A 26,258-nucleotide genomic window follows, 5' to 3' on the forward strand; every position below is an offset into this window, starting at 1 on the left:
TAAATAGCTTGTGGCATTTCTAACAGTAGACAGAACACGTTCCTGTTCTATTTTGCATCTCAGCCTAGGCTAAAAAAGAGTATTTCAGAACAGTAAGAGATGCCTTTTTATTTAAATCACAGACATCCTTGTTCTGTGTTAAAACCTAGGTTAAAAAATAAATCTGCTGTGAGGGGCATCTGCTGCCCCTCACAAAAAGCAAGAGCTTTCAGAACAAGATGCCTGCCGGAGAAGAATAATCCCAGTCACCCAGTAGCAAATGGGAAGGAAGACCCACAGACTCCAAAAAGCAAAGCAAGAGCTTGAGCTCTGCCCTGTGACGCAGAGGCAAACAAGCTTGCTGACAGAAGCCTGCCTTTCATCAAGAAGGCAATTTCTATTCCAGCACGTTACAAAAAAATACTTGTATTTCAGCAACTCAGCAAAAACTGACATAAAATTCTACCTAAACACTCAGTTTTGAAGCACATTACTAGTGGATTTCTATTACAGTCGTAGGCAAAAACACACCTTAAGCTTCCTACTGCAGCACGGGTGCAGGCAGCTCACTGCACCGGTAAGACTCCTGCTAGTTATGGAAACAAACTAATTCTACATGGAAACATGAGTAACCCTGAGGTCACCATGAACAGCCTTTATTACAGCACACCTTGAAATAACAGCTTAGCTGCCCCAGAGAGTGACTTGGATGCCTTGCTATTTCAAAATTGAAGTTGGTTAGCAGCTCCCTGTGACTTGTAACAGCAGGGGGTCAAAACCTGTACGAGCGATCTGTCTTCTGGTCTTTCTGGTAGGGAGGACATTGCACTGAGCAGATTCCCCACAGCAACTCATCTTTGCAACACAGGCGTTAATTAGATGATGCATCTTTCTCTTTAGAAAGATGGGAGAAGTCTGGAGAGTGACAGACGTGCTTGGCGTTAGAGTTCGTAGTCATCTGGGTGGTAGAGTTCACTCATGAGGCGGTAGATATAGGAAGGCGCGTTACCCCCGATGTTAGAAATGAAGAGAGTAATGAGCTCTGGCGGGACGTAGTCAAACACTGGGCAGTGAACATTGATCTTGGCCAGGATCTCCCCTGAAAAGTGAAGAGCAGCAGGATTAGACACACAACCTAGAGAAAGCACGCTCAGCCTTCTGTGCTTAGCCCTCTGCTCCTTCCTGAGCCCCTCAAGAAACTGGCTGTGCACATGCCACCCTGGAGTCGGTACCAGGACATCCAGAATCCTTTCCAACTTCTCCACTGATGTCTTTTAATCACAAATACGCAGCAATCCTGGATGAGTAGCAGCATTCTCTGCTCTTCTGGTAGTTTTTTTCCCCCCAATAGTAGCCCTAAGTCCCCTCTGATGCCGATTTACAGAAAACCTGACAGTATTTAATCAGAATACAGGAATCCCAATCTGCCAAAGTTACTACTTAAACAAAAGCTCAGAAGGCCAAAATAAAAAGCCTGCACCAAACCTGATACATTTTTTCCCAAAAGTCTTTGTCCCATGGAAACGGGGCACTTAGAGAGACATTACTGTCTGGGAGGGAGCCTGCAAGCTGCCACCTTGCTAAAGGTGGTGCTCAGGTGGGAAGCCCATTGCAGAGACTGGATTTCAATGAGTGGATCATGTAACAAAATTTCAAGTTACACGAGTCGTGGGAAGGAAAGCAGTCTGCCCCCAGTGTCAGGCATCTGCTGCGTCCCACAGGAAATTGCCACCTGTCTGATATCATTATCATAATCCTATAATAAAGTGCTGAACAGCTCAGAGCAGAAGCAAAACTACAAAGATGGACAGTGTTCAAAAAAAAAAAAAAAAAGAAATCTTGACCAGCCTGTATAAAAAGAACCAGTACCTTCTGTGAATGGCAGCACTTCCTGTGGCGACACAAACTTGTGGAATGAGTCTTCTTCGTTAGGGAACTGAAGGAGAGAGAGTACGGAAATGTCAGGGAAAAAAGAGCACCTTATTATCCCCAGTGAAAACATGCAGGGTGCAGAAGGAACTAAAGCAGAGGAAGAGGACTTGCCAGCAGATAAGGCACAGCAGTTGTGGCCAGAACTCCGGCAACACCTACAAGTGAAAGGTTTTCCCTAAACATTTTTAGAGCTATGGCCTGTATGCCCTTCTGCAAAGCCTAGGGAATGGGAACAGAGACACGACTTCCTCAGTCTGCAACTTGATCTGGCAACACTGAAAACACTCAGTGCAGGAAACAGCAGAGAGCATCCCCGTCTACCTCCTCCATAGGTACAGAGCGTCCTTCACCATTAAAGACATAAACAGCAGAAAAATGCCACTTGGCATAGCAGGGAGTGCTTCCAGGAGACCCAGATGTGCGACATATCAGGGTGAGGATCTCCTGTCTGAAATAACAGCACCAGATCGGGGAGATGCTTGTTTATCAATCCCCCATTGCAGCAGGTGGTGTTCTCCACCCTAAGCTTCCCCCAGCAGAAAAAACCCTCCCTTAAATCCACTGAAGGTCGGTGCAGTACCGAAGAGGCGCTGCGCTTACCTGCGGCGAGAGCTTGAACATGGGGGCGCAGACGATGAGCGGGGTGGAGTGGTGCTTCGCTGCCAGCGCCAGGGTGTGAGTGCCGCTCACAGCAATCAGTGCCCCGTTGGCCAGGATCGTCTTCGTACCAATGATGACCTGAAAGGGCAAATTAGCGTTAGATGCATGCTCCGCAGTGAGCTTCCTGGCTCAGACCTTCCCGGATGAGATGGAGGAGTCTGTCAGGACAAACAGGGAATGCCAGGCAGAACCTGGGCTGTGTTCCCTGTTCTGCTGCAGGCCTACAAAGTAAGTCTGGGGATGTAACCTGACTGCTGACCACAAGGACTGCCTTGCTGTAAAGTGGGAATAATGTAAAGCAGCTTAAAAGATAGAGATCAGAAGTGGTGGGACTGGATTTTATTAATTAGTATTACTTTTCTTCAGTTTGGGGTGTGAAGTCTTCATCTTGCACCTCAACAACTCCCTTCACCACCCATCTTGTGTTCCAGGCAAGAGGAATTTCTCCTCTGGAAATGCCTTCTGTTCCATTTTCTTTAATAACTAGAAAGTTAATCCTTCAATGCTCTCCTGGCTTGTTTTTTATTTTTATTTTTTGCAACTGTTCTGCCCATTACCCAGTACAGCAGCAAAACCAACCACTATGCAGTTAGTCATCATTCTGATTTGGGGTTGCACATTGCATTTCCACCCCATCTGTAAGCAGGGGATTAGTACAACTATGAACCTTCACAGAAGAAGCACGTCCATCACAAATGGGACCTGCAGCAGTTTGAGGCCTAAGCACCAAACCTGCCAAGAACTCCCTCGTGCAGCAGAACCCTACTCACCTTGTTGACTCGAGACATGACAGCAAAGATAGCTGCGTCGCTCATGACAGTAGTCTCGATGTTCTCTTTGGACAGCCGGACTGCCATTTCGTGCCCCTGAAAAGAGGGAGAACCTAATTGTTTCCCTGGAACACAGCTCCCGAAGTGCAGTTATAGATATTAGCACTCAATTCTTGTCCAAGCCACAAAGATATCAAGGATCAGAGCACACACACAGCTCCCCAGCTGAAGGGCACAGGGCAGGACAGCGGGCAGTCTTCAACCTCACCTGGCAGAACGGCGCGCACTCCGCCACGATGACCTGGAATTTCCTCTTGCGGGCAGCCTCCTTCAGGAAGGCCTCAACAGTGCGAGAGTAGCCAATGGTCATGATCACCTCGTTGGAGTGGATGTGCTCCAGTGCCTGCATTGCGATGTTATCGGTGGTGCCCTCTGTAACGGAAGGGAGCCGTGAGCGGAAAAGAAGCCAGGAAAAGCAACGCTTGTGAAGCTGTCCCCCAACAAGGTCATTTTTTACTTAAAGCAATGCTGTGAAGACTGGGAGAGCAGGAGCAGCGTTTCTCCCCGTTACTTTTACCAGTGGGGAGGGAGCAGGAAGCTGGCCCTTGAATGCTCTGTGCTTCCAAGCTACTGGCCCTATCGAAAACTCCATCACTAGTGGAGTGGGCTGGGTCAGCAGCAGCCAAGCACCATGCCCACATGACAAATTCCAGTTTTACAGCCCAGTAGCACTAGAGCCACGTGGAAAGGAGATGTGGGGCAGCCTGGAGGAGCAGCCGGTGCCTGATCTGTCACAAGGCTGCAGGAGAAGAAAAACGTATCTCAGTGCTACACGCAAGGGCAAAATTATGCTCATAGGGAGTAAGCCCAACCTCAGCAGATTGTTCATCCTCTGCTTCACAGGGCTCAGCTCAAGACTTCCCAGAAGACCAACAGAATAGTCAAACAGACGCTCCTATTTCCTTCATCTCTCTAAACCCAAAAGCAGAGGCTGCTCCCCTAACACACATTCCTTCAGACTGAGCCTCCCAGCTCCTTGTTGCCTTCTTTCCACCTCAGAGCAGAGAGAAGCATCAGCCCCATCCCATAAGGAACCGCACTCACAGAGCCCCATACCTAGCTCTATCAGCAGCTCGTTGATAGCTTCAATAACGTTAGCTTTGAGGGTAGGGTAGGAGGTATTGAAATCCTCATTCAGTCCTCCAGAAGTCAGAAGCTTGTGCAGGGATTCCTGCTGGTCACTTTCCTCGCTGCGCCCGCGAAGCCTGCGGAGAGAAGGAGCCCTTCAGCCTTGGGAGAGCACACGGGGCACGGCCTGACATGAGGCAGCAGGAGAGCTCTTGAGCTCGTGTCCCCGCAGCACAGCACATGGATATGAATCGAGGGGAAGGAAAAACTGCACGCAGAGGTCATGACACACCAAAGTTTCCTTAGATGTCTCTGTCAGAAAGACACCTGACACTCTGCCACTGGGAACTTTCCCAAATCGTGTCTAAACCCTGCGGCAGGCACATGGAGAGCAGCGCTCAAAGCCATCGCTGCAGTGCAGCAGACCCTCCTGGGAATGCAAGGGGACGAGAAGCTAAGGGGAGAGCCCAGGCTGCTCTGCTGGGGACAGGGAAGCTCATGTGCCCACAACGCACGCACCGGGTGGAGTTTCACCAGAGGAAACACCTCAGCTACCCCTCAGCTCCCGAGGGGTGCCTCACCTGCCGTACTCCTCGCGGATGACCTTCAGCACTCTCCGCACCATGTTGCCCACGGTGGTCTCGGACGGCTGTGCCGCTGCCATCCTGCGGCCCTCCGCCCGGATCAGCTCCATCAGCTCCCCTGCAAGAGGCCACAGCCGCGTCACCGCCACCGGCACCGGCACCGGCACCACAGCGCCGCGGCCCCCCCGCTGCCGCCACAGCCGTGACGGGGCAGCCGGGCCCGCGGGGGCCGGGCCGCAGCCGCTCACCGGCCGAGCCCCAGTGGCCGTGCGCGATGATTTTCCGCAGCAGCGCCAGCGTGTGCCTCGCCGTGTCCTCGGAGCGCGGCCGCCCCCCGCCGCCGCCCCGCAGCCGCGCCACGAAGGCCTCCATCTGCTCCCGCAGCTCCGCGCCGCGCTCCGCCGCGCCCGGCATGGCGGCGCCCACCGCCCCGCCGCTCCGCCACCGCCGCTTCCGCCGCCGCCGCCGCGCCTTGCTATTGGTGGAGACCGAGGCGACGAGGAGAGGCAGCCAATGGGAAACGAGGGGAGGGGATGGAGGGCCCGCCCTCGTTACCTGGGAGACGGGCGCGGAGCCCCTCGCTGCCCCCCCACCCGGCCCGCGGCCCCGCCGCGGGGGGTTGTGGGAAGGTGGCGGGTGGGCGCCTGGGGGGGGGGCGTGAAGGGGCCATGGGTGCCCCTCACATCTTGTGCCCATCACATCTCAGTGTACCCCTCACATGGCTGCCCCTCACATCTTGTGCCCATCACATCTCAGTGTACCCCTCACATGGCTGCCCCTCACATCTTGTGCCCTTCACATGGCTGCCCCTCACATCTCAATGTGCCCCTCACATCTCATTGTGCCCCTCACATCTCATTGTGCCCCTCACATCTCATTGTGCCCCTCACATATCCTTGTGCCCCTCACATCCTGTGCCCCTCACGTCTCAGTGTGCCCCTCACATGGCTGCCCCTCACATCTCCTTGTGCCCCTGTTATATATGGAGTGGTAATTCGTGTCAAGAAAATAGTTGATATTAATAAAGAAGGGGGAGATATGTTCATTTATAACACCCCTCACGTCTCCTTGTGCCCCTCACACCTCCTTGTGCCCCTCTCATGGCTGCCCCTCACATCTCCTTGTGCCCATCTGACACCCTCAGGGCTTGCTCCATGGCCTCTGCCAGTCCCTACCATGCTGGCCAGGCACATCCCTCCTTCCCTGCTGCCCCCTCTGCCCCTTCCCCCTAGCATCAGGTGTGTGCCACCTGCCATTTTGTGCCAACCAGAGGCTCCATGGAGCAGCGCCCGCTCGGCTGTGGCTGTGTCCCAGGCAGCGCCGTTCCCCCATCTTTGCCCCTCCACACACGAGCGGTGCGAGGCAGGACAGGGCTGCCCGCTTCTGCTGCCGTGTGTCGGGCCGTGGCGTGCACAGACCGCTCCCACACACGCACCCTGGGACCGTGGCACGCAGAGATTCTGCCAGAAAAAAATATCCTTGCTTTGGAGCTTTGCTTTGTTTGTTTACTTGTCTGGCTCGTAAACAGAGCGGCTCTTGGAGATTAGGCAGGAGGGAGCAAGAGGAAGGGAAACCGGACTCGGGGGTTATGACCTCTGTGTGGATGCCGGGCTGTTTACATTCCCCGCTGCGGCCCCAGTGACCATTGCGGGGCAGTTTGTGCTCAGCCTCCCGCCCTGCCAGCCAGCGGGGCTTGCAGCTCCCTGCTCGCGCTGCCCCGGCCCTGTTCCCTGCAGCACTTCCCGCTGGGCACTGCTGCCACAGCCAGCCCGAAACGGCTGCCAGCCCGTTGTCCCCGAGGGGCAGAGCCCTGTGTTCAGCCTGCTGCCTCGCGTTTCATGAATGAAAGCCTCTGAATGGGGATTGCGGGATCTGCTAGCCTGGTGGTCCCATGGAGCTGAGCTGAGCCAGGACCTGTGTTCCCCTGGAGAGCTGAAAGGCAAACATCGGGCCCTGGCTGCTCAGAGGGACCGTGGCTAAGGGACATCTGGTTGTCGTGAGCCAGCAGCTGTGCCAGGGGCTGGTGCATTGGGCAGGAGTGCCCAGCACGAGTGAAAAGGGAGGAGGGTGGCACAGTCCCAGCGAGGGCAGCCCGGGGAGCATGGGGCACACAGAGGAAGCAGCTGGGAAGACGCCTTTTGGTGTCCTGGTACACTTGGTACACTTGGCTTGGATCCTGCTGGCTTGCAGGCTGTGCTGGCTGCTGTGGCAGAGGCAACGAGGTGGGGGCCCACGTGTGGGTCCTGGCCAGCGTTACAGAACAGGAGCTAAACCCTCTGACCCCACTGTCTTGCTGCAGCCTGCTGCCTCCTGCACGTCACACCCCTCTTTCTTCCCTTCCTTTCCTGGGTGTACCCAAATCCCCCAGGAAGACTTGGCTGCTGTGGCTTCCCAGCTGGTGCATGAGCAAATGCTGTGGGCAAAGGAGCTGAGGAGGGGATGAGCTGGCCGGCAGAGCGAGGCTGCCGTGCACGTTTCCTTTGCCTGCGGAGGAGCTGCAGCATGGCTCATCTCACGCCCAGCACGGCGTGCTGCTCCTCGCTCAGGGATGGCAACTGGGGACACTGCTTTCCCTCTGCCCAATGAATTCTGCATTTCAGTTAGCTTTCCCTGGGGGCTGAACGCAGTCCCCTGAGTGCTGGTCTGAGGGAGGAAAAGGCAGCAGCACAGAGGCTGGGTAGAGACTGGAAGTGCTGGAACATCGTGTGCTAGGAGGCTGTTTGGATTAGAAACCCTGCGGATCAAGTGGGCTGGATGAAATGCCAGGGAGGGGAGTCAGAGTTTGCTGAACTCTAGTAATTGGACTCGTCTGTAACACCCGGATAGGAAAGTGAGCTGCTCACGCTCGGCACAGATGAAGGGAAGGAGCCAGCAGAGACCAGCCCAGTAGGAATAACAAGGCAGCCTGGATAGGTGACAAGGGGGAAAGGAGCTGAGGGCGATCGCTGGGTGCCAAAGGCACTTTCTGAGCACGACTGGTGAAGGAGCAGTTAAGAACTGGTGTGGTGCAAGGTCTGGGGGGAACATGACCCACAGCCTAAGGAGAGGGGTGCCCCAAAGCTGTCTCTGGTATAATGTGGTGCACTGTGGAAGGTCTGTGTTCAAAAACTTTGGATAAAAACGGGGGGGACAGCTCCAGCCAGGAGCTATGACAGCCTCAGTGACAGATGTGGCTGTGTGGCTGTGGAGGCAGAGCTGTGAGGAAGCAGGAACAAATCTGCTGACGGGCTGAAGGAGCCCAAAGCAGTGTTTTCTGCGTGTTACTGGGAAGAAAATATGTCACGTAGTAAGTGAGGGGACTGGAAATGAGAGGCTGAACCAAGCGCTGAACTCATGTTGAAAACTTGAGCTTTCAGGAAAAGAAGACAAAAACCCCAAACAAACAGCTGATGATCAAAAGCAGGTATGTGAATAGCTGGAAAACTCAGCTCTGTGCATCTGGAGGAGCACGCAAATGTTGCCTGAGTCATCGGCAGTTTTAGCATGCTTGAAATTCACGTCTGACTCTGCAGGTACTGGGGAGATGTTCTGCTGGTCTTTGCGGTCCTGGTAACCATCCCCTAAACTGGCCCTCCTTAGGAAAGAGTGATTTCTCTACCTGGGTGGACAAGGAGGGACAGACGGGGCTTGCTGGGGGTGCTTTAGCCAGGCTCGTGCAGCCCTTCAGTGGGTGCCCGATGGGAGAAACAGGACCAGCTCGGTGCCTCGGCTTGGGTGCAGGTCCCTGCCCAGCAGCTTGCACCTACGTGTGCCGACCTCTGCCTGGCAAGCAGCTGACGGCTCACCCTCGCATCAGCGCAGCGCCCGCGGGCAGGCCCTGGCAGTGCTGACACACTCCGTGATCCCTAAAGGAAACAAGTAGGCGGTCCTGAATCCGGCCCCGGGATCATCTCTTCTGCCAGCAAGTTTGCCATTTGCCCCTCTCTTCTTTGGAGCCTTAAAATAGAGACCGAGGCTGGGAAGCCGGAGGGTTTTGCTGGAGTTTATTGTGGAAGCAGCCCACGCTTGTGTCCCCAGTGGGTTGCGCAGGCTGGGCTGACCCCTGGGGACAGGCAGGAGAGGCGCGGGAAGCTGGCATCGACGTGCCTGCACTGCACATGGAGCCTCGCTCCTCTTCTCGTTAGCCTGCCGCCGTTCCCCTGGTCCCCTCTCGGGATGCAGACAGCTGGAGGCAGCGAGTTCAAAGGCCGGGCTGCTCAGGAAGAGGCGCGGGAAGTGCGGGAAGTCACTGGCTGTCATGTAGGAAAACAAGCCCGAGCGAGGGACGAGGGAGCATGGGGCAGGGACGGGCAGGAGGTGCTGGCCCCGGCATCGCAACCGGTGCGCCGGCCCTGTCCCTGCTCAGAGGGCACGCAGCAGGCTGGCTCGGCCGGGGAGGAGGCGATACGGGGGGCTCGCCGAGGTGCATCCCTCCAGGATGGGCTCAGGGTAGCCCCCGAGCAAACCTGGCATCGCCGCCGCCTCTCCAGGAAGCCGGGCCCTTTGGGGGAGACAAAGCAGGGCCGGCCGCTTTGTGGTCACCGCGGGGTCCGTGACACCAGCTCTCTGGGCTGCTTCCTGGTCACCGGCCAGCTCCGCGCAGTTCCTCCGCTCACGCGCTCCCCGTGCTGCAGCTGGCCGCGGGCTTTGCTTTGCTCATTGTCTGCGGGTGATGCGAGCTATTCAGCGGCTGCCAGCTTGCAGGCAGAGAGGGAGATGAGCCACTCCTCCGCCCACGCCATGGGAAAGGCTCCTGGACGAAGCCCTGCCGATGCACACGTTCGCTCCTGCCGGGGTGAGCCCGCTGCGGAGCCCGCACGCAGCGTCCCCGGCGGGGAGCACAGCCTGGGAGCAGCCCGGGCTCCCCTTCTCCTCGTGTGTTTGCCTCCCGGAGCCAGACGGAGGCTTGCCGTCACTATTCTTTTGCTTTGTGTCAATATTATGACAGCTAAAAGCAGGAGAACTGCATCCACACGATAAGCGGCCAGCAGCTCTGGGCTGGGCGTGGATCGCGTTCGTTTGGCAGGGGAGAAAAGTGCCTGGGAGCCCCTGCGGGGAGGCGACGGGCAGCAGCAAAGCATGGAGGCTGCCCCACGCACCTCTCCTCCCCGTTAAACCTTGGTTCCCTGGTGGAAAAGCCACCTCTGGCTCTCACACCAGCCCCACTTTCCTGGGGACGGGGCTGCGTGGGGCAGCTCGGGAGCGTCTCCGCTTCCCGCTCCGGACTCTCAGCACCTCCTGCACCAGGGGCTGTTGTTTTGGCAGGGTGACTGCACGCCCCGCGGAGGCTTGCTCCGGGCAGGTGCTGATGCAGTGCTTACCTGTAGGCACCCACGTATGCTCGGCGCTGCGGTTCGGCTCCCTGCTGCCTCACCCTGCTCCTGCAAACACCCGCGTCCCGGCGAGTCCCTGCCGGCCGGCGGGCAGTATGTGCTCTCCGTGACTTCCCCACCGGCTTCCCTGGTGCTGCTGCGTCACGGCCGGGCTGGGAGACGGCCAGCCAGCCCTAACCCTCTCTGCCGCCGGCATCACTTTGCCCACAGCTTCACCTCCGTGGGAGCAGGGCTCAGCCTCAGCACTGAACAGGGCCTGTGCGGAGAGATGAGAACCAGTGCCTGAGTAGCTCAGGGCCCTGGGAGAGAGAGATGCTCTTTGGTGACATGGCCACTGCCCCCCTGAGATCTCCAGGGGGATTTTGGCTGTGTGTGGGAGCAGCTGGCCCTCCTGTGGGTCTCCTGCCTCCCGTGCTCTTGGTGTCCCCACCAAGAGTTGTGCCATGAGCGGGCTGGCCCCAGTGCCCATGAGCACAGGCAGTGTGGCATGGGGGGGCTCGCCTGCCTGCATGGAACCGAGCCATCAGGTGTCTGCGGTTCTGACCGGCCCTATGGAGAGGCCACAGGTCCCCGGGGAGGCCGAATCCACCCCAAGGAACCAAAATAAACAGCAGAGTTCCTGCCACGTGCAGCCCGGGGCTGACTAAGGGCAGCCGCTTCCGCCTGCCTCGGGCAGCAACAACAGGCGCCGCCAGCCACAATGTTCGGGGTGCGCAGCACGGCCCATTTCCCCCTATTGTCAGCCTCCTCCTCGGCAAACACATCCCCCTGCGCACCTGGGCTGGGAGGAGCGACCGCAGCACGGCGCAGCCTGCGGCCAGGAGTGGGCTGCCCGACCCGCTCCTCGATGGTGCCCGGCACCACGGCCACTCCGGGGAGTCCTATGGGGTCTGTGTGTCTAGCCTGTTGTCTGCGGGGTGTTTCCTTCCAGGGGCTGCTGTCCTGCTCGTCCACAGGGACACTTGACAGCCTAGAAGCCTGGCACGTCGCATCTCTGTGACATTTGGCCGTGGGGGTCCTGTCGCAATTTGGGGCTCGGTGCCCGAGGGGCTGGCTCCGCTGGGCACCAGATGACACGGGGTGTGGTGTGGCCCCAGGTGGGAGCCTCCAGCCCTGGTCGAACTGGCTCTGGTGTCAGAAATAGCAGCAGCACAAAAATAATGACCTGAGGTTTTCTGGGTGTTTTCGAAGGGCTCGTGGAGTGACGCAGGAGGGCCCGGAGACAGCCGGCTTGAGGAGGAAGTGGGGATGTTTTTTTGGGGCTGTTTTCACCTGAGACGCTGCAGGTGGGATTTTGTAGGGGGGAAGACTCCTGTGAGGGGATGTGGATCCTAACATGGGGCTGCTTTTGGGAAGGAGGACGGCTCAGCAGGGCGAGGCTTCACAGGGGAGAGCGGCTGCCCATGGTGGGCCGTTCAGCGAGGTGGGCATGGCGGGCATCCCAGCGGGGCCATACAGCAGCTGTCCCCTACTGAACCGCCAGAAATCCCCACAGCAATGAAGCAGAAATCCCTGCCCAGCCCTGCGAGCAGAGCGGGGAGGTGGCACGGGCACACAGTTGAGCTGAGGCTCCCGGCCTGCAGCCACCACATCTGTCCCATCAGGAAATGTCTCCGCGTGCCTTCTGCCCCCAGCCAGTCCCCTGAGCCCCGTCCGCCTCCGTTCCCAAAGTGTGTGGCTCCGGGCCCTCGTGGGAGGCAGCGTGAGAGACACCAGGGCACATTTATAGCAGCAGCAGCAGCCCTGTCCTGCAGCGTGGAGCACAGCCCCGGCAGCTGGATGTTTCTCCCATCCACGGGGGGACATTGCCGGTCACAGGTTACCCGCGTCCAAATATTATTTCTCCGCTCCCGTCTCTGCTGCGTGCTGCCTAGGAAGGGGATGCTCATCCCAGGAATGTAAACTCTGCCCAAGGCCTCTGAGGAAATAGCTTCAGACCAGGAACAGGATTGCACTCGGCAATTAAGGGCTGGTCTCCCCAGCCACACGGCTCCTGGGGGAGAGCCCTTTGCTCCGGCACCAGAGGCTGGCCTTGTGTCTGAGAGGTGGCCCCAGGGGACCTTCCTGCAAGGACAGGCGGGAGGCCCTGCGTGGTCACGGTCTCTGCAATAACAGCGCTCTGTCCTTCCAGCGAGCTGGCAGCAGCAACCGCTCGGGGCAGGAGGAAACGCTCCCTTCACCCCCAACCCCAAAACAGCCACTGGGGAGGAGGAGGGGGTGCCCTTGGCCGGGAGGGTCTGTGGGGCAGCAGAGGGGGAGCAGAGGCGGCAGGGGACATCACAGCAGGGCCGTTACCAGCATTTGGAGGCTCCAGACAGAGCCTGATGCCTGCTGACGCCTGAGCCACCGCCACCTGCGTGGCCCCATGGGGCTGGGGATGGGCCACCAGCGCGTCCCTCATCCCGGGGGCCGACTGCATGGCGCTGGGGATGAGCCACTGCTGTCCTTGCACCGCAGGGCCAGACCCCACAAGGAGGTGGGCAGGGAAGCCCTGCGGCAGCCTCCCTGTGAGGCCGGAGACGTGAAGCCTGGCAGGGACGCAGAGCCCGTTATTACCCCGGGACCTGCAGCCCACGGGGGATCGTGTTGCCCGCTGGCACCCTTTCCCTTCCCTTCCCTTCCCACCTCCCGCAGCCGCAGCTTTCCCGGCCACCGGCACTTAAAAATAGCACGGGAAAGGCCACACAGCTCCTTGGGGCTTTCCTCCCAGCAGCGGGGTTTGGCCTGGCCGCCCCCAGCCCCGCTGCAGGGAGAGGCTCCGGAGCCGGGCTGCGGATCCCAAAGGGGTCTGCGGGCAGGACCGGGGGACTGAGGGGCTGCAAACCCATGGGGGCAGGGAGAACCGGGCCAGAACGAGGGGATAAAGGGCTGGAAGCCGTGCCGGGAGAGGCGGGGGGGCTGCAGGCGGGGCTGCTGGCTGGCCCCCGGTGGCACCGGCCGTCCCCGCAGCCGTCGGGGCCGGGCACCTGCTCCCGCCCCGGGGGCGGAGCGGCGGCGGTGAAATAGGGGCGGCGGAGCGGGGCGCGCTCCCATGGCCCGGCGGCGGTGGCGGTGGCGGTGGCGGAGCGGTGCCGGTGCCGGTGCCGGTGGCCGTGCCCCGGTGTCCCGGTGGCTGCGGGGCGACATGCCGGGGGGGGAGCGGCGGTGGCGGCGGCGCTGAAGCCGGCCGGTGGCGGAGCGGCGATGCGGCTGCTCGGAGCCTTCCTGCGGCTGCTGCTGGCCGGGGCGCTGGGGGCCCCGGTGAGGAGCGGGAGGAGGGGAGGGGAGCGGGACAGGGGATGGGGGAGGCGCCGGGGGTCGCGGCGGAGCGGTGCCCCCCGTGCCGCCCCCGCCAGCCCTCGCCTTTCCCCCCTGCAGGCCCCGGAGGCGCGGGGGACAGCCAGCGCGGAGGCGCCCGGTGAGTTGCAAGCGGGTGGCAGCCGGTGCCCGGGGTGGGAGAGGGTTACGGGGGGCGGCTCTGGTGTCCCGGGGTCGTTATCTGCCCGCCCGGAGCCCCCGGGGGGGTCCCGGTGGGACCCGGGGGGATCCCGCGATCTCCGCGTCCCGGGGCTGCTTTCCCGTGCGCAGCCGGTCCCGATCCTTACAAGCCGGCAGCGCAGCCTGGCCGCGGGGGGGATGGAGGGGACGGAGCTGGCAGAGCCCCTCGGGGGGTCCTGGTGGCTGTGGGAGCCCCCCCAGCAGCGTGGCGATGGGCACAAGGGGTCCTCTCCATCCCTGTGCCCCGCGGTGGGGGATGACCCCATCACAGCTGCTCCTGCCCCACCCCATCCCCTGCAACGGGTGCACCTCAGCGGGGGGCTCGGCCGGGGTCCCCCCTCCCCGGGGCACCTCCTTAGAGCCCCCCTCGGTGCCTTGCAGTGGTGACCTTTAAGGAGATCTGGAATCGCAGCTTCTGCCGGCCGCTGGAGCAGCTGGTGGACGTCATCGCCGAGTTCCCCGACGAGGTGGAGTACATCTTCAGACCCTCCTGCGTCGCCCTGCAGCGCTGCGGGGGCTGCTGCGGGGATGAGGGGCTCCGCTGTGTCCCCGTGGAGACCAGCACGGTCACCATGCAGGTAAGCGCTGCCTCTGGGGCAGGGTGAGACCTCTGGTGGTACCAACTTCCCTGCCCTCTTCTCGGTGCTCAGTCCGACTTTCTGGCTGCTGTCACCTTTCCAGACTGTCCCTGTGGGGCTGGGGTGGCCCTGTTGCTTGTGATTCTGCCCGCTTTGGGGACAAAGCCACAAAAATCACAGTGGAAAGGGAAAACTGGCAGTGTGATTGCCCTCGTGTGCCAGGAGATGGATGCGGTGGTGCTGGCAGCAAGTGTGCGATGGGGAGAGGGTGAGCACGAGGGGCTGCGTGTGCTGTGCTTCCAGCCCCGTTACGGGAGCTGTAAGAAGTGGGGAGGGGATCTTTAGGCTGTGAGCAAACTCTCGGCTCTTCCCAGTGTGCTGCACAGCCCCTGCCCTCGCCCTGCTGGCACCAACCTGCTGCTGCTGTGCAGGGGTGAGGGACTGGAGAGAGCCTGCAAGAAATCACCAGCAAGTTTGATCCTGCAGGGACTGAAAGCGTGTTGGAAAGGGAGGGTAGGAGTTCCCAAAGAAAAAAATCCTGACTTAAGTGGAGCGAAAGTCTCTGAAGTGATGAAGAAGGCGATGTTCTGAGCTCCTGCTGGGCTCCCCTCCACACGTGGTGTGGTGATGCCAGGCACTTCTGCGGGGTCAGCGTGGATCACAGCAGGGATGAACACTCACAGTGAAGCCCCTGGATGTCCAACCTGGCCTCCGGGCTGGGCTCTGGACTGACACGTGGCAGGGCAAATCCTGCGCCCCTGGGCTGGGGAGGCACCGCGGTACCGGCTCCAGGCTGGGTGCGGTGGGAGAGGCGGCAGGAGGAGGCAGCAGCAGTGGGAATGGTCTGAAAACCAGGGCTGGGGGGTGTTTCCTTCAGGGAAGGACGATGTACAAAGCGGACAAACATGTGAAAGGGCTCCACAGAAGCAGAGACCAAAAAATCTGCTCTGAGGCTGGGAAATCCCAGGGCTAGGGGATTTAGATTACAGACCCAGGATGCAGGGCGGTGGGAGCAGAGCCTCCAGAGCTGCAGTGCCTGTGGAGGTGGGGTCTGCGGTGCCGAGGACCGGGTCTGACACGTGTCTGGCCGAGGGGCTGGGGTGGACGCCATCCTGCGCTGTCCAGGAGGTAACCTTTGTTCCTCTTTCAGCTCCTGAAGATAAAGCCCAACGGGGAGGCACCCTACGTGGAGATGTCGTTCACCGAGCACAAGAAGTGTGAGTGCAGGTAGGGCTCGTTCTGTGCCGCTGCGAGCCTGCTGCCCCTCTGCGGGGAGGCAGAGCGGGACAGGGGTGTGCTGGGGGCACCTTGGCCGTGCTGGGAGCCCTCCCTCAGCTCTGTTGTGCCGGGTGCTTGCGGGGCAGGCTGCCCCACCTGGGCACGGGGATTTGGGGGTGTGCATTTTTGGAGGATTGTGAAAGCTGGGGAATGGGAGTCCTGCTGGGCAGCTGTCAGACGGGAGGCTTGCCTGGAAGAGCGTGAGGATCCCCGTGCTGGTATTCCCCTGCTGTGCAGGCGGCCGTGCTGGAGCAGACCCAGGGGCCGTCCGGCTCCGCGCTGCCTCTGGAGCCATCCGTCAGTGGGTGCGTAAGGAGGAGCGGGAAGGAGCACGTGTGCTGCTTCCCCCTGCTTCCAGCTGTTTTCCGTGCAGGGAATTTCCTGAGCCTGTTGTGGGTTTCCTACACGGGGTAGCTCCCGGGGGAACTTCCTCAAATGCTTGTGCAGCCCGCCTTTGGATTCGTGTAGGCTTCTTGCATCTGCAGCACCTTTTGTCTTCTCGTTAAGCAGCCTTCAGCACTTCTGTGGCTCCCCCTTATTGAGCTTAGCGGAAGCGGGGTGGATGTCCTGGCCTTGGCTCCTGTGGGGGATGCCTGAGCCAAGTATGTTGTGGCTGGTGTCAGACAGCCACTGCTGAGACTGAAGCAAATCCCGCGTGCTACTTGGGGCCCTGCGTCGTCTTTGACCAGCTGAGTGATGAAAGCTGTCGCTGAGAGCAGCCCAAAAACCGAGCCCGTGCTTCCTGCCCTCATGGGCAAAATGGCACAGCCCTGAGGGGAGCCACCAAAGTCTGGGTGGGAGAAGTCACTGGGTCTGCTTTAAGCATGAGTTAAACCCGGGGTGCTGCACGCAGCAGCTCGGCAGGTGGCACTGACCACGTAACACCTCTGCTCTCCCCGCAGGCCGCGGCAGGACCTGGCGAGGCCGGGGAGGTAAGTGGCACTGGGGGTGACGCTGCTGCCCGGGGCTGTGGCCTCACTGCCCACGCGTCAGTCTCTCTTGTGCTGCTTTCCTTTTGAAGGAGGAGACCCAAGGGCCGAGGTAAGAGAAGAGGAGAGAAGAAGAGACGTAAAGACTGTGAGCTGTAAGTGAGCAGGGGCAGGCGTGGGTGCTGCCTTCTGAGTTCTGTTTGCAGGGAACAGCAGGATTTTAGGTCTTTACCTGGCGCTGTGAGTAGCGATGGGTTGAGGGAAGAGCAGGACGGAGGGGACAGCAGGTGGCTGGGGGAATCCTCCACTCACCAGGGGCTTGGTAGGTGCTTGGAGGCCTTCAGGCTGAGATGCTCAAAGCCGAGCAGGACGGAGGGCATGGCTTGACGGTGCGTGGCTCTATTGCCGTCACAGACTGCGCTGTCAAAAAACAACCCGTGAATTTCCTGTTCCAGCCTCCTTTTGCTGCCAGCCGTGTCCTTACTGCAGTCCTTGGCTGGCTGCTGTTTGGGTTACTCCCAGCCTTCCCCACCTTGTGTTCTGCTGACTCTCACAAACAGCCTGCTGAGGCCGTGCAGGCCAGGCACGTGCAGGGGACGCAGCCTGGGGCCGGCCCTTCCCTGTGTTGTCCAAAGCTCGCTGCCCAGTGCACCTACAGCCCCACAGCCCCCTCCTCCCCACGAAGCCCTGCTTCTTGCGATCCCATCCTGTGGGTTGGTGGGGAGGGAGAGACCTGGGGGGCAGCGGGAGGTGACCCTGGTGGTGCTGACCCAGGTGTGCTCCCCTTGCAGATGTGGCATGCCGCGCAGGTAGCCTCCGCTCTGCCCCCGGCCTCGCTCCTGCCTCCGGGGCCTGATCCAGTCCCATTCCTGCCCGGCGCGGGGGACGTGCGGAGCTGAGTGACGGTGGCTGGGGAGCAGATCCGCAGCGGGAAGGAGCCGACGGGACTCTTGCTTGGCCCTGGAGCCGAGGACTCCCTCGCCCTGTCTGCACCGGTTGCAGCAGGACTAAAGGACCCTTGAAGGAGGATGAGGAGCTGGAGCTGCACCTTGGTGCTTGGAGGGCCGCGAGGAACGGAGCTGGTGGATGTACTGCTGGGGGTGGCATGGGGTGGGGGCTGCAGCCACGGAACTGCTCTGTCCTGCCGGGCAGGGGGAGGAGGGACAGCCGGGACGGGCAGGGCTGCATCGCTCCCAGCTTGGCACGGAGCAGCCCAGGAGGTGCCAGGGTGGGTGGGGAGCTGGCCTGGGGAGGCCTCCCGGGGGGCACGGGGAGGGAGCTGGGGTGCTGTGGGCCTTCCTGTGCTGGTATCCTCTTCGTGGCCTCCCCCTTCTCAATAAAAGCTGGGGGCAGACCCAGGAGCTGGCAGGGTGAGTACTCCTCTCCTTTCCAGCAGCTGCAGGGTGTTTTGCTGCTGGGGTCCTGGGACCCGCTCTGGGGAGGGAGCTGCCCCTCTTCGTGATGCTGTGTGTGGCTGGAACCTCTCCCCGCTCCCCATTCCCTTCCTGCTCTGGCCCCAGCCTCTCTGCCCTGCTGAGGGCTGGTTCCAGCTCTGTCCTGTGGCCACCCCTTCCCCTGGTGGGGCTGCTGCGAGGCAGGCAGGCTGCCCATTTTCCCCACTCCTGCTGTGGGAGGGCTGGATCTGGCTGCCAAATGCACCCCTGTGCTTCTCCATCCCCTCCTGCAGTGCACAGACCCAAAGGCCAAATTGGGGCACCAGCACCCCCCTGGGACACTCACGGCACTGGTGCCCCCAGGGCCAGTCCTGCACCCAGCGCCACCTCCTCGGGTGTGGGGCTGGCTCCTGAGCTCAGCCCGCCTTCCTGCAGGTCCTAGCCAAACACAGCCAAGGTTTATTTCTCCAGGCTTGAAGCAGAAGCCTGGGTGAGAAGATGTGCAAAGGCTTGGCTCTTGCCATGGGCCAAGAATTAATGCGGTTTGTCCCACCTGGGTTAACCTGCTATAGCATGTGGGGGGGGTTCCAGGCAGCTCCCCCCGGGTCTGGCACGGTCTGACACTTTGCAGGGAGCTGGGGCCCTGCTCTGGGCAGGTTCGCCTCCTTTCAGCCTGTCTGGCTGTGCTTGTAGGATATAACAAGAGCCACGAGCAGCATGTGAGGGGTGGCTGTGACGGTTTCTGCACTTGTAACAGTAAAAGTTTCACCACGGTAGCATTACACCTATAAAAAGAAAACTACATAAAAATGAGGGTGTTAATCAATTAACCTGTTAAGCGTGGTTATGAGGGTTAAAACCAGAATGGCTCTATTACCTGTGACTTGGAGTGCGTTGCATCCTCACGCAATGCCGCTGTGTTTCCCCAAACCTGCTGTGTTTGGGGTAGCCTCGGTGCAGCCCTGCTGCTACAACCTGCTGCGCCGCATGGGCGGGCAAGGAGACGGAGGGTGAAATCACCCGGCACTGGGTCCCACGGTTCCTTTTCTCCCCGGGATTTTGCTGCTGGCCTCGTGGTCGGGAGCCCAGCTGGAGGTCAGGCTGGCAAGGCCTGGGGCTGGTGATGCCCCGGGGAGCAGCAGGACCCCGGCTGCCCCGCTGGGTTATCGGTGTCCTGAGCCTCGCTGCCTCTCCCGGTGCTGCGGGGCAAAGGTTTGTTTAACGAGGCTTTAGGAGAAGGGCTGGGGCAGGAGGGCTTAGAAAGGGTAGGAGGGAAGGCAAAACATCAGCTGGGCTCCGGGCTGCAATTACGGTGTGCTTTGGGGGTGCACCTGGTACGGTGCTGGGGAGCCCAGGGGGTTGGTGTTATAGGTTTCAGTGATAGCTTCACGAGGATGCAAGGGAACCGTGCAACCTTCCTGCTCGCTGTTAGCAGCTTTTGGTGGGTCTGAGCCATTTTCAGCCCCCGGGGACCACTGGGGACCGCGGCGAGCCCCACTGCGGACCAGGCTCATCCCTGGCAGGAGCACACCCGGGGCTCTGCAGCCGCAGGGATGCCCCGGGTCGTACCCGGGGGATGGGGGCGCCGCCGATTCCCCCCGGCCAGGTGCGAAGCCGGGGCGAGCGCGTCCCCGCGGCCCCTCCCTGCGCGTGCCCGCGGCCGGGCGCGTCCCCGCGGCCGGGGATGAGCTCACCCGCGGCCAATCGGCGCCGCGCCGGGGCGGGCTCCCGGGCGCGCTCCCCGCCGGGCGCCGGGGCTCGGTACCGCTACCGGGGAGGGGGGGGGGCGCGATGGGCGATCGGCGGCCCCGCGCCCCCCGAGGCCATGCGGAGACCGTGCCGGGGGGCGGGCGGGGGCAGTGCCCACGGGGGGAAAGCCCACGGGGGGACTGCCCACGGGGGCACTGCCCGCGGGGGGATTACCTGCTGGAGGCGGCGCGGCAGCTGCGGCTGGCGCTGGAGCGCGACGTGAGCGAGGATTACGAGGAGGCCTTCGCCCACTACCAGAACGGCGTGGACGTGCTGCTGCGCGGCGTGCAGGGTGCGGGGGAAACGGGCAAGGGGGTGTCCGGGGGGTGTCGGGGCGCAGGGGGGTCGGCGGAGGTCCCCTGACGCCCAGCCGCCCGCAGCCGACCCCAACAAGGAGCGGGGCGAGGCGGTGAAGAGGAAGATCGCGCAGTACCTGCGGCGCGCCGAGGAGATCTTCACCTGCCACCTCCAGCGCGGCCTGGGCGACGGCAGCCCCGCGGGCACGGTGAGCGGCCAGGGTGGTGCGATGGGGTCGGGGGCTGAGAAGGGGGTCGGGGAGCCCGGGGAGGTGGTGGAGGCACCGTGACGGGGATGTCCGCGGGAAGGTATGGATGTGGTGTTTGAGGACGTGGTTAGTGGGTGCTATTGGTGGTAGGGGTGGTTGGAGCAGGAGATCCCGGAGGTCTTTTCACAGAATCACCTAGGCTGGGAGAGACCTCCGAGATGACCTGGTCCAGCCTCTGACCTAACAAACCGACCTTTCCAACCCTCGTGGTTCTGTGATCCCCTGGCCCTCTGCTCGCGCCGCCTCGCAGGGTTACAGCAGCCTTCGCTTACGGCCCATCAGGACGCTGAGCGCGGCGGTGGAAAACCTAAGGCGGTGTAAGGTGGTGGGAGTGATCGATAAGGTGAGGGCTCGACCTGCAGCTGGAGGGCTGAGGCTGGGGACGGACCAAGGGAAGCATGACAAGGAGGGTCCTGGCAGCTGGGACGGGGGTTATGGCTCACCAAGGAGCATGAGGGTCTCCATCCACATCGTTCCCACCAAGGAAAATTCACAGTGGGGAAGCCAGAAACTTTGTTAGCTGGGAATTCTGTTAATTTCCCCTTTGCTCTTGCTTATGAAAACTCCCGGGATACTATGAGGAAGCTGCTGCATCCAGGTCTTTCCTGTGTATGGGATCACGCTTGACGGCTGGGTATTGTGGTGGTGGATTCCTGCAGCTAACCCAGACTTCAGCAGCAGACCAGCTACCTGAATGAAAAAGCTAGTTAGTCATTTGTGATCTCAGAGTGAGGATGCCAGGCTTTCTGTCTCCATACGTGCACTGGCACGTTGCTCCCCTCTGCTGTTCTCCTCGCGTGGTGGTTTGTCAGGGCTGGGGTTATTCCTGCAGGCTGCGTGTCAGGGTCACCGCGTCTGAACAGCTCTGTGTACGCTGCTCGCAGGTGCAGATAGTCCAGGATCCAGCCACCGGAGGGACCTTTATCCTGAAGGTGGGTGTTTATGGTTTCACAGCTCATCAGCTTCCTCATCGTTAGGAGGAAATTCTTCACTGTGAGGGTGGTGAGGCCCTGGCACAGGCTGCCCAGAGGAGCTGTGGATGCCCCATCCCTGGAGGAGTTCGAGGCCAGGCTGGATGGGGCCTTGGCCAACCTGATCCAGTGGGTGGCATCCCTGCCCATGGCAGGGGGTTGGAGTTAGATGATCTTCATAGTCCCTTCCAACCCCAGCCATTCTGTGATTCTGTGATCTGCCTCCATCCCCTGTGCATGACCATGGGGCAGGAGGTGTCTTGCAGCCAATAGGGCCAAGTGGTGAATGTTCCTTAGCTCCTTTTCTATGCAGCTCAGCAAAAAGAAGATTTATGAGTAACAAACTTCCTCTAGGACCTCTGTGATCTGCTATTTTTGTCCACTCACCTCCCTCAGCCACCAGAAGGGAAGAGGTTCTCCTTGTTCATTTGTGTGTTTCTCTGCTGGGCCCCGGCCTTGTAACGGGGCAACCTGAGCCCAACACCCATGTCCATCTGAGTCCAAAACTGGTGGCGGTGTGTCCAGTACAGGTCGCAGGGTGTTTTCCAGTGCCTTTACAAGTAGCTGGATAAGATAAGACTTGTTTAGCCGCTGGCAAGGAGGCTGTGGCGTGATGGAGAAGTGCCATTTCCAGGGGGAGTGTAGAGGTGGTGTGGTGGAGTCCCACTGGAAGCAAGTCCCGGGAGGCAGTGTCCCCATGTCCCGTGCTGCACTGCAGGAGCTTTGCAGAGCCCTGTGCTGTCACAGCTGGGTGTTGGGGACAGATGGACAGATGGACAGACAGACAGACCACCACGAGCTGCAGGTTTCCACAGCGTGGGGCCCGCAGCTCTTCTGCCTGTCCTCCTGCCCTGCCCGGTCCCATGAAACCCCAACCCCTTCGGTGCTGTAACCCCCCTCTACCTGTACCTCCTCAGAGCCTCCCCAAATCCCACGTTGAGACCCGTGAGCGGCAGACCATCATCCCTCATGGCGTCCCCTTCATGGTCAAGCTGCTGTGCTACTACACGAGCGAGGACTCCATCTTCCTGCACCTGGAGCACGTGCAGGGTGAGCGGGGGCAGCACTGCCTCCTGGCCGGGAGCATCCTGCTCTTATCCGTTTTACAGTATCAGATTGGTTTCTCCTGGTGGTTTAGGACTTTTTTTTTTTTCTAGTAACAGCACACGTGCTTCTCAGAAGGGTGGCTGGTGCCAGGGCTTGGAGACTTTGTGGGAGTTGCTGCTCAGTTTTATTGGGGATTCGGGAGATTTGATAAGAACTGGCTGAAGAAGTAACCTAGAAATGGGGCTGTGGAGACCTAGGAGGGGGAGGCTGGGGGGGCAGGGAGTGTAATAGGGAAACTAGCTCTGGGAATCACTGTGTCCCATGGGAAGGAACGGTCATACAGCCATGCCTTGCTGTAGGGAAGTTGGTGTGGTCTGGCAGCTTGAAAAGAAAAAGCTCTCTGCTTTACTGGTGTTGTTTGGCTGTGGCAGGAAAATTATGGAAATAACTGAGTGAGGTGGTTCACTTGGATGTTGTAGAACCAGAGGCTATTGGCAAGACCTTCATAAAACATTATATGGTTATAAAAGAAGAGACCATAGTGGATTTTGAGATCAGACCGAAGAGAGGAGATGGAGGATCGGGGGATGAGGGGCAGGGAGCAGGTGATGTCCTGAGTGGGTAGGCCATGGCCTGTGCTCAGGAGGACTGTGCCTGCGAGGTGGGGCCTGGTGCACTTTCTGCCCCAACACTTTTTCTTCTCTGCTTCCCAGGGGAGACGCTGTGGTCTCACCTGCGTGCCAAGTACCGTGCCCAGCAGGGCCCTCCCCACGGCTCTGGCTCCCTGCATTCCAAAGCCGCCCCGGCCCCGAGGCCCCGCAGCAGAGAGGACGCCGAGGGAAGCGCCCCGGGGAGCAGCCACGGCCCCATGGACCCAGCAGCATCCACCAAAGGCCCCGGCCACTGTGCCCACCCCCAGGACTCTGTCACCGCCGGCGATGCCAGGGGCTGCGTGTCGGCCAGAGCAGCCCCCCGGCACCATCCCAGGCCGCTGGGCGGTGAAAAGCTGCCCCCACTGCCTGCCCCCATACCCAAAACTGGGAGAGGGGAGCCCCTCCTGCCCTCCTCCTCGGGTCGGCGGCAGCTTGAGCCAGCCCTGCAGGAGCCGAGCCTGACCCGCGGCCGGTCTGCGGCCTCCTGGGGACTCCGCAGGGCTCCGGGCTCCTGGGGGCACGGCCGGAGAGCTTGGGCCGTGAAGGAGGAGCAGGTGCGGCTGTGGGCAGCAGAAATCCTCTTGGCCCTAGAGGGGCTTCACCAACAGGGCGTCTTGTGCCGGGACCTCAACCCCAGGAACCTGCTGCTGGACACGGCCGGTAGGTGCTGGCCAAGGCGGCCGCCCACAAGGGCTGGGAGATGGCTGCTCGCCCCATTTCCAGGGGGCTCCGGCTTTCCTGAGCCTGCTGGGGGAGAGAGTGGGAAGCTGGGGATATTTGGATGTTTCTGAGCCTGGAAGCGTGGTCCCAGCTGGGGTTTCCAAGAGGTTGTTATGAGAGATGTCCCTGCGAAGGGAGCGTAGCTGCAGGAATGTGCTGCTTCTGCTCCCATGTGGGGCTGGCTGCCTGGGAAATCCCAGCACGGGGCAGCTGAGAGCAGCTGAGCTCTGCCTGAGGTTAGTGGGATTGCTGTTTTTCCCCTGCTTGTACTTGTGCCCCCAGGGTCTCCTTGAGCCTGTCCACCCCTTCGAGCCACGGGCACCACTTGCAGCACAAGCTGAAGAGTTCCTGGTCAGCTGGCAAAGGCTGGGGCAAACTGGAGCGATACAAAACACCTAAGAAACAACAGGGAAAAAAAAAAAGTGTCCTGGCTGTCCCTGCTGAGGGCGTGTTGCCAGCTGAGGGGCTGGGGCTGGGCTTTGAGCTCCCACCACCCTCACCAGTGTTGTCCTAACCTCCTCGGTGCTGCTCTGCAGGTCACGTCCGTCTCACCTTCTTTGGCCAGTGGACAGAGGTGGCACCACAGTGCTGCAGCCAGGCGCTGGAGGAGCTGTACAGTGCCCCAGGTGAGGCACGTGTCCCCTGCCTTCTGGCCGGTGCCACCGAGCAGGGTGGAGGCCCTTCTGCATGCGGCGAGATGAGCCTGGCATTTACCAGCCATGGGGCTGCCTGCCTCCAGCCCCAATCCCTCTGTCTCTCTCTGCAGAAGTGGGGGGGATCACTGAGCCGACCGAAGCGGCCGACTGCTGGAGCTTCGGGTCGCTGCTGTACGAGCTGCTGACAGGAGTGGTAAGAGGCAGAGGTGCTGGGACAGGGGGACAGAGGTGACACCGTGCTGCAACCATTCCCATCCACACCCCATTGCTCCAGGAGGGCAGCTCCTGGTGCTTGTTACGGGCTTTTAGGTGCCAAGAGCCTGGATTTTACATCCTGCCATGCTGGGGCGGGGTTGGGTGGTGATGAAGGCTCGGCAGGGTGTTGCTGCCCTGCTCAGTGCCGCTGCTCACCACCACCCTCTGCTACTTGCAGCCGCTGTCCCAAAGCCACCCATCAGGGATTCACCCCCACACCCAGCTGCAGCTGCCAGAGGGGCTCAGCCTGGCGGCTGCATCGCTGCTCACCCAGGTGAGGGGCTTGGGATGGAACACGGGGCTGGAGGCTGGCCAAAACCCACCCTGGGCAGCTTTCCCAGTGCTCCCCTTCCCTCTGTTTTCCCTGCAGCTCCTGCAGCACAACCCCAAGCGGCGTTTGGGCGCTGGCGGGATGGCCAAGCTCAAATCCCACTCCTTCTTCAGCACCGTCCCGTGGAACAAGCTGGTGGGCTAGGCAGGAGGGGAGCACCTCCCGCCCCCAACCTGTGAACCCACCGGGGGGCTCTGCCCGCGGAGGGGGGAGGTTTTCCTGCCAGGGCTGTGCTGTGCGGGTGTGTAGGGGGGTTTTGAGGCATTCGATGTTTTGTCACCACTCGTGTGGGCCCCCACAGTGGGATGGGAGCCCACGCCCTGCTGTACCACCCTTCCCAACCGTCCCAGGACACACTGACAGCCCTCGCCCTGCTTAGCACCGTGCCTTGGGATCTTCTCCCTGGGGTTTTCTCTCTGCTGCTACCACCCTCGACCTCCCCCGTTATTTTTTGTGGTTCCCAAGTGCGTTTCCCCTGGGCCCCGCTGGCTGGTGCCCGAGCCTGTGCTCCGTGCCACTCACCGGCTGCATGTGGACGGGCAGCACCTGCTGCAGGGCATATAATAAATATAATAAACTGCTCGTGACTGCTCGCAGACTTGTCCTGTTTCTGAGCTGGGCTGCGTGTGCCAGGTGAGGGAGCCCCCAAAGCTGCCTGAAACCTGCCTGGGAGCCCGGGGTTGGAGCCTGAGCTTTGCCGGGAGCTGCTGGTTCCAGGGCCTGATGCCAGCAGGGGCAGCACCCCGCTCCTCACCGCCCTGCCAGCAGCTGGGCTCCTCCAGCAGAGGGAGGCAGAGCCCGGGAGAAGCTCAGCTCCCACAGCAGCTGGGCAGATGAAATAAGCCAGGTTGCTGCGCTGCCGTGGTCTGAGGGCTTGTGACGGTCCCTTTCACTGCATGGGTGGGTCCAAGGCTGCCTTTATTGCAGCTCCAGTAACTACAGGCACCGCCTTTCCCCAGCCTCCTTTATACAGGTACCGTGGGCACACTGCCTGCTAAAGGCACAGGGGTGCTGGGCACCAGCAGCATTTTTCATCAGAACCTTCTCTTTTAACTCTCTTTGTGCGAAACCAGCTAGACACACTGCCCTTCCCTTACAGCACACAAGGGTTTTCCCCTTCTCTCCCCTCCTAACCTTCTCCCCCCTCAGGGACGAGGGAAAGCTGACTCCACACACATTTCTCACCAGCTGCCAGGAAGCAGCAGGGACCAGTCCTAGAAAATGCTCTCCCTCTCAGCATCACAGCTGTGGGTGCAAGAGTTTTCCCTGAAAAGAGGCTGCCTTCACTCC

General features: G+C 60.6%; 3 protein-coding genes across 8 annotated transcripts; 2 read left to right on the top strand and 1 right to left on the bottom strand.

Annotated features, from left to right (window-relative positions):
- Positions 1 to 32: 32 nt before the first annotated feature.
- On the bottom strand, positions 33 to 5,508 carry EIF2B2 (eukaryotic translation initiation factor 2B subunit beta). Its single transcript, XM_084288301.1, has 8 exons — positions 5,302 to 5,508; positions 5,051 to 5,171; positions 4,458 to 4,606; positions 3,610 to 3,773; positions 3,342 to 3,437; positions 2,512 to 2,649; positions 1,849 to 1,915; positions 33 to 1,078 (listed from the first exon to the last, which is right to left on the bottom strand). The coding sequence occupies exons 1-8, from the start codon at positions 5,465 to 5,467 to the stop codon at positions 921 to 923; spliced, it is 1,059 nt and encodes a 352-aa protein (XP_084144427.1). The 5' UTR covers positions 5,468 to 5,508; the 3' UTR covers positions 33 to 920.
- Positions 5,509 to 13,348: 7,840 nt separating this feature from the next.
- Positions 13,349 to 17,838, top strand: PGF (placental growth factor). 6 transcript variants are annotated; one of them, XM_084287814.1, is made up of 8 exons: positions 13,349 to 13,605; positions 13,723 to 13,762; positions 14,224 to 14,420; positions 15,571 to 15,647; positions 15,936 to 16,003; positions 16,601 to 16,630; positions 16,720 to 16,782; positions 17,419 to 17,838. In XM_084287814.1, the coding sequence occupies exons 1-8, from the start codon at positions 13,549 to 13,551 to the stop codon at positions 17,481 to 17,483; spliced, it is 597 nt and encodes a 198-aa protein (XP_084143940.1). In that variant the 5' UTR covers positions 13,349 to 13,548; the 3' UTR covers positions 17,484 to 17,838. The 6 variants fall into 6 exon arrangements, with proteins under 6 accessions (XP_084143940.1, XP_084143941.1, XP_084143942.1 ...); XM_084287815.1 differs by having other exon boundaries at positions 16,720 to 16,739; positions 17,419 to 17,836; XM_084287816.1 differs by lacking the exon at positions 15,936 to 16,003 and having other exon boundaries at positions 13,350 to 13,605; positions 15,571 to 15,637; positions 17,419 to 17,837.
- A 1,974-nt stretch (positions 17,839 to 19,812) lies between these two features.
- On the top strand, positions 19,813 to 25,564 carry RPS6KL1 (ribosomal protein S6 kinase like 1; the record flags this gene model as incomplete). Its single annotated transcript, XM_084287924.1, has 10 exons — positions 19,813 to 20,062; positions 20,151 to 20,275; positions 20,586 to 20,678; positions 21,220 to 21,267; positions 22,224 to 22,356; positions 23,067 to 23,666; positions 24,263 to 24,352; positions 24,493 to 24,575; positions 24,816 to 24,911; positions 25,008 to 25,564. 10 exons carry the CDS (start codon positions 19,813 to 19,815, stop codon positions 25,110 to 25,112), a joined length of 1,623 nt encoding a protein of 540 aa, XP_084144050.1. The 3' UTR covers positions 25,113 to 25,564.
- Between the last annotated feature and the right edge of the window lie 694 nt (positions 25,565 to 26,258).

The sequence above is a fragment of the Netta rufina genome (genome assembly GCF_964035555.1).
Source record: "Netta rufina genome assembly, chromosome: 5".
Lineage (NCBI taxonomy): Eukaryota > Metazoa > Chordata > Aves > Anseriformes > Anatidae > Netta > Netta rufina.

What these genes read in the sequence shown, in the direction of transcription:
- EIF2B2 (XM_084288301.1), bottom strand. Translation starts at nt 5,467, where the DNA reads ATGCCGGGCGCGGCGGAGCGCGGCGCGGAGCTGCGGGAGCAGATGGAG. An exon ending in AGTGCGCGCCGTTCTGCCAG is followed by an intron (nt 3,438 to 3,609) that starts GTGAGGTTGAAG and finishes CCCTCTTTTCAG; the next exon opens with GGGCACGAAATGGCAGTCCG. An exon ending in AGTGCTGCCATTCACAGAAG is followed by an intron (nt 1,079 to 1,848) that starts GTACTGGTTCTT and finishes TTCACTTTTCAG; the next exon opens with GGGAGATCCTGGCCAAGATC.
- PGF (XM_084287814.1), top strand. Translation starts at nt 13,549, where the DNA reads ATGCGGCTGCTCGGAGCCTTCCTGCGGCTGCTGCTGGCCGGGGCGCTG. An exon ending in CCAGCACGGTCACCATGCAG is followed by an intron (nt 14,421 to 15,570) that starts GTAAGCGCTGCC and finishes TTCCTCTTTCAG; the next exon opens with CTCCTGAAGATAAAGCCCAA. An exon ending in CTGGAGCCATCCGTCAGTGG is followed by an intron (nt 16,004 to 16,600) that starts GTGCGTAAGGAG and finishes CTCTCCCCGCAG; the next exon opens with GCCGCGGCAGGACCTGGCGA.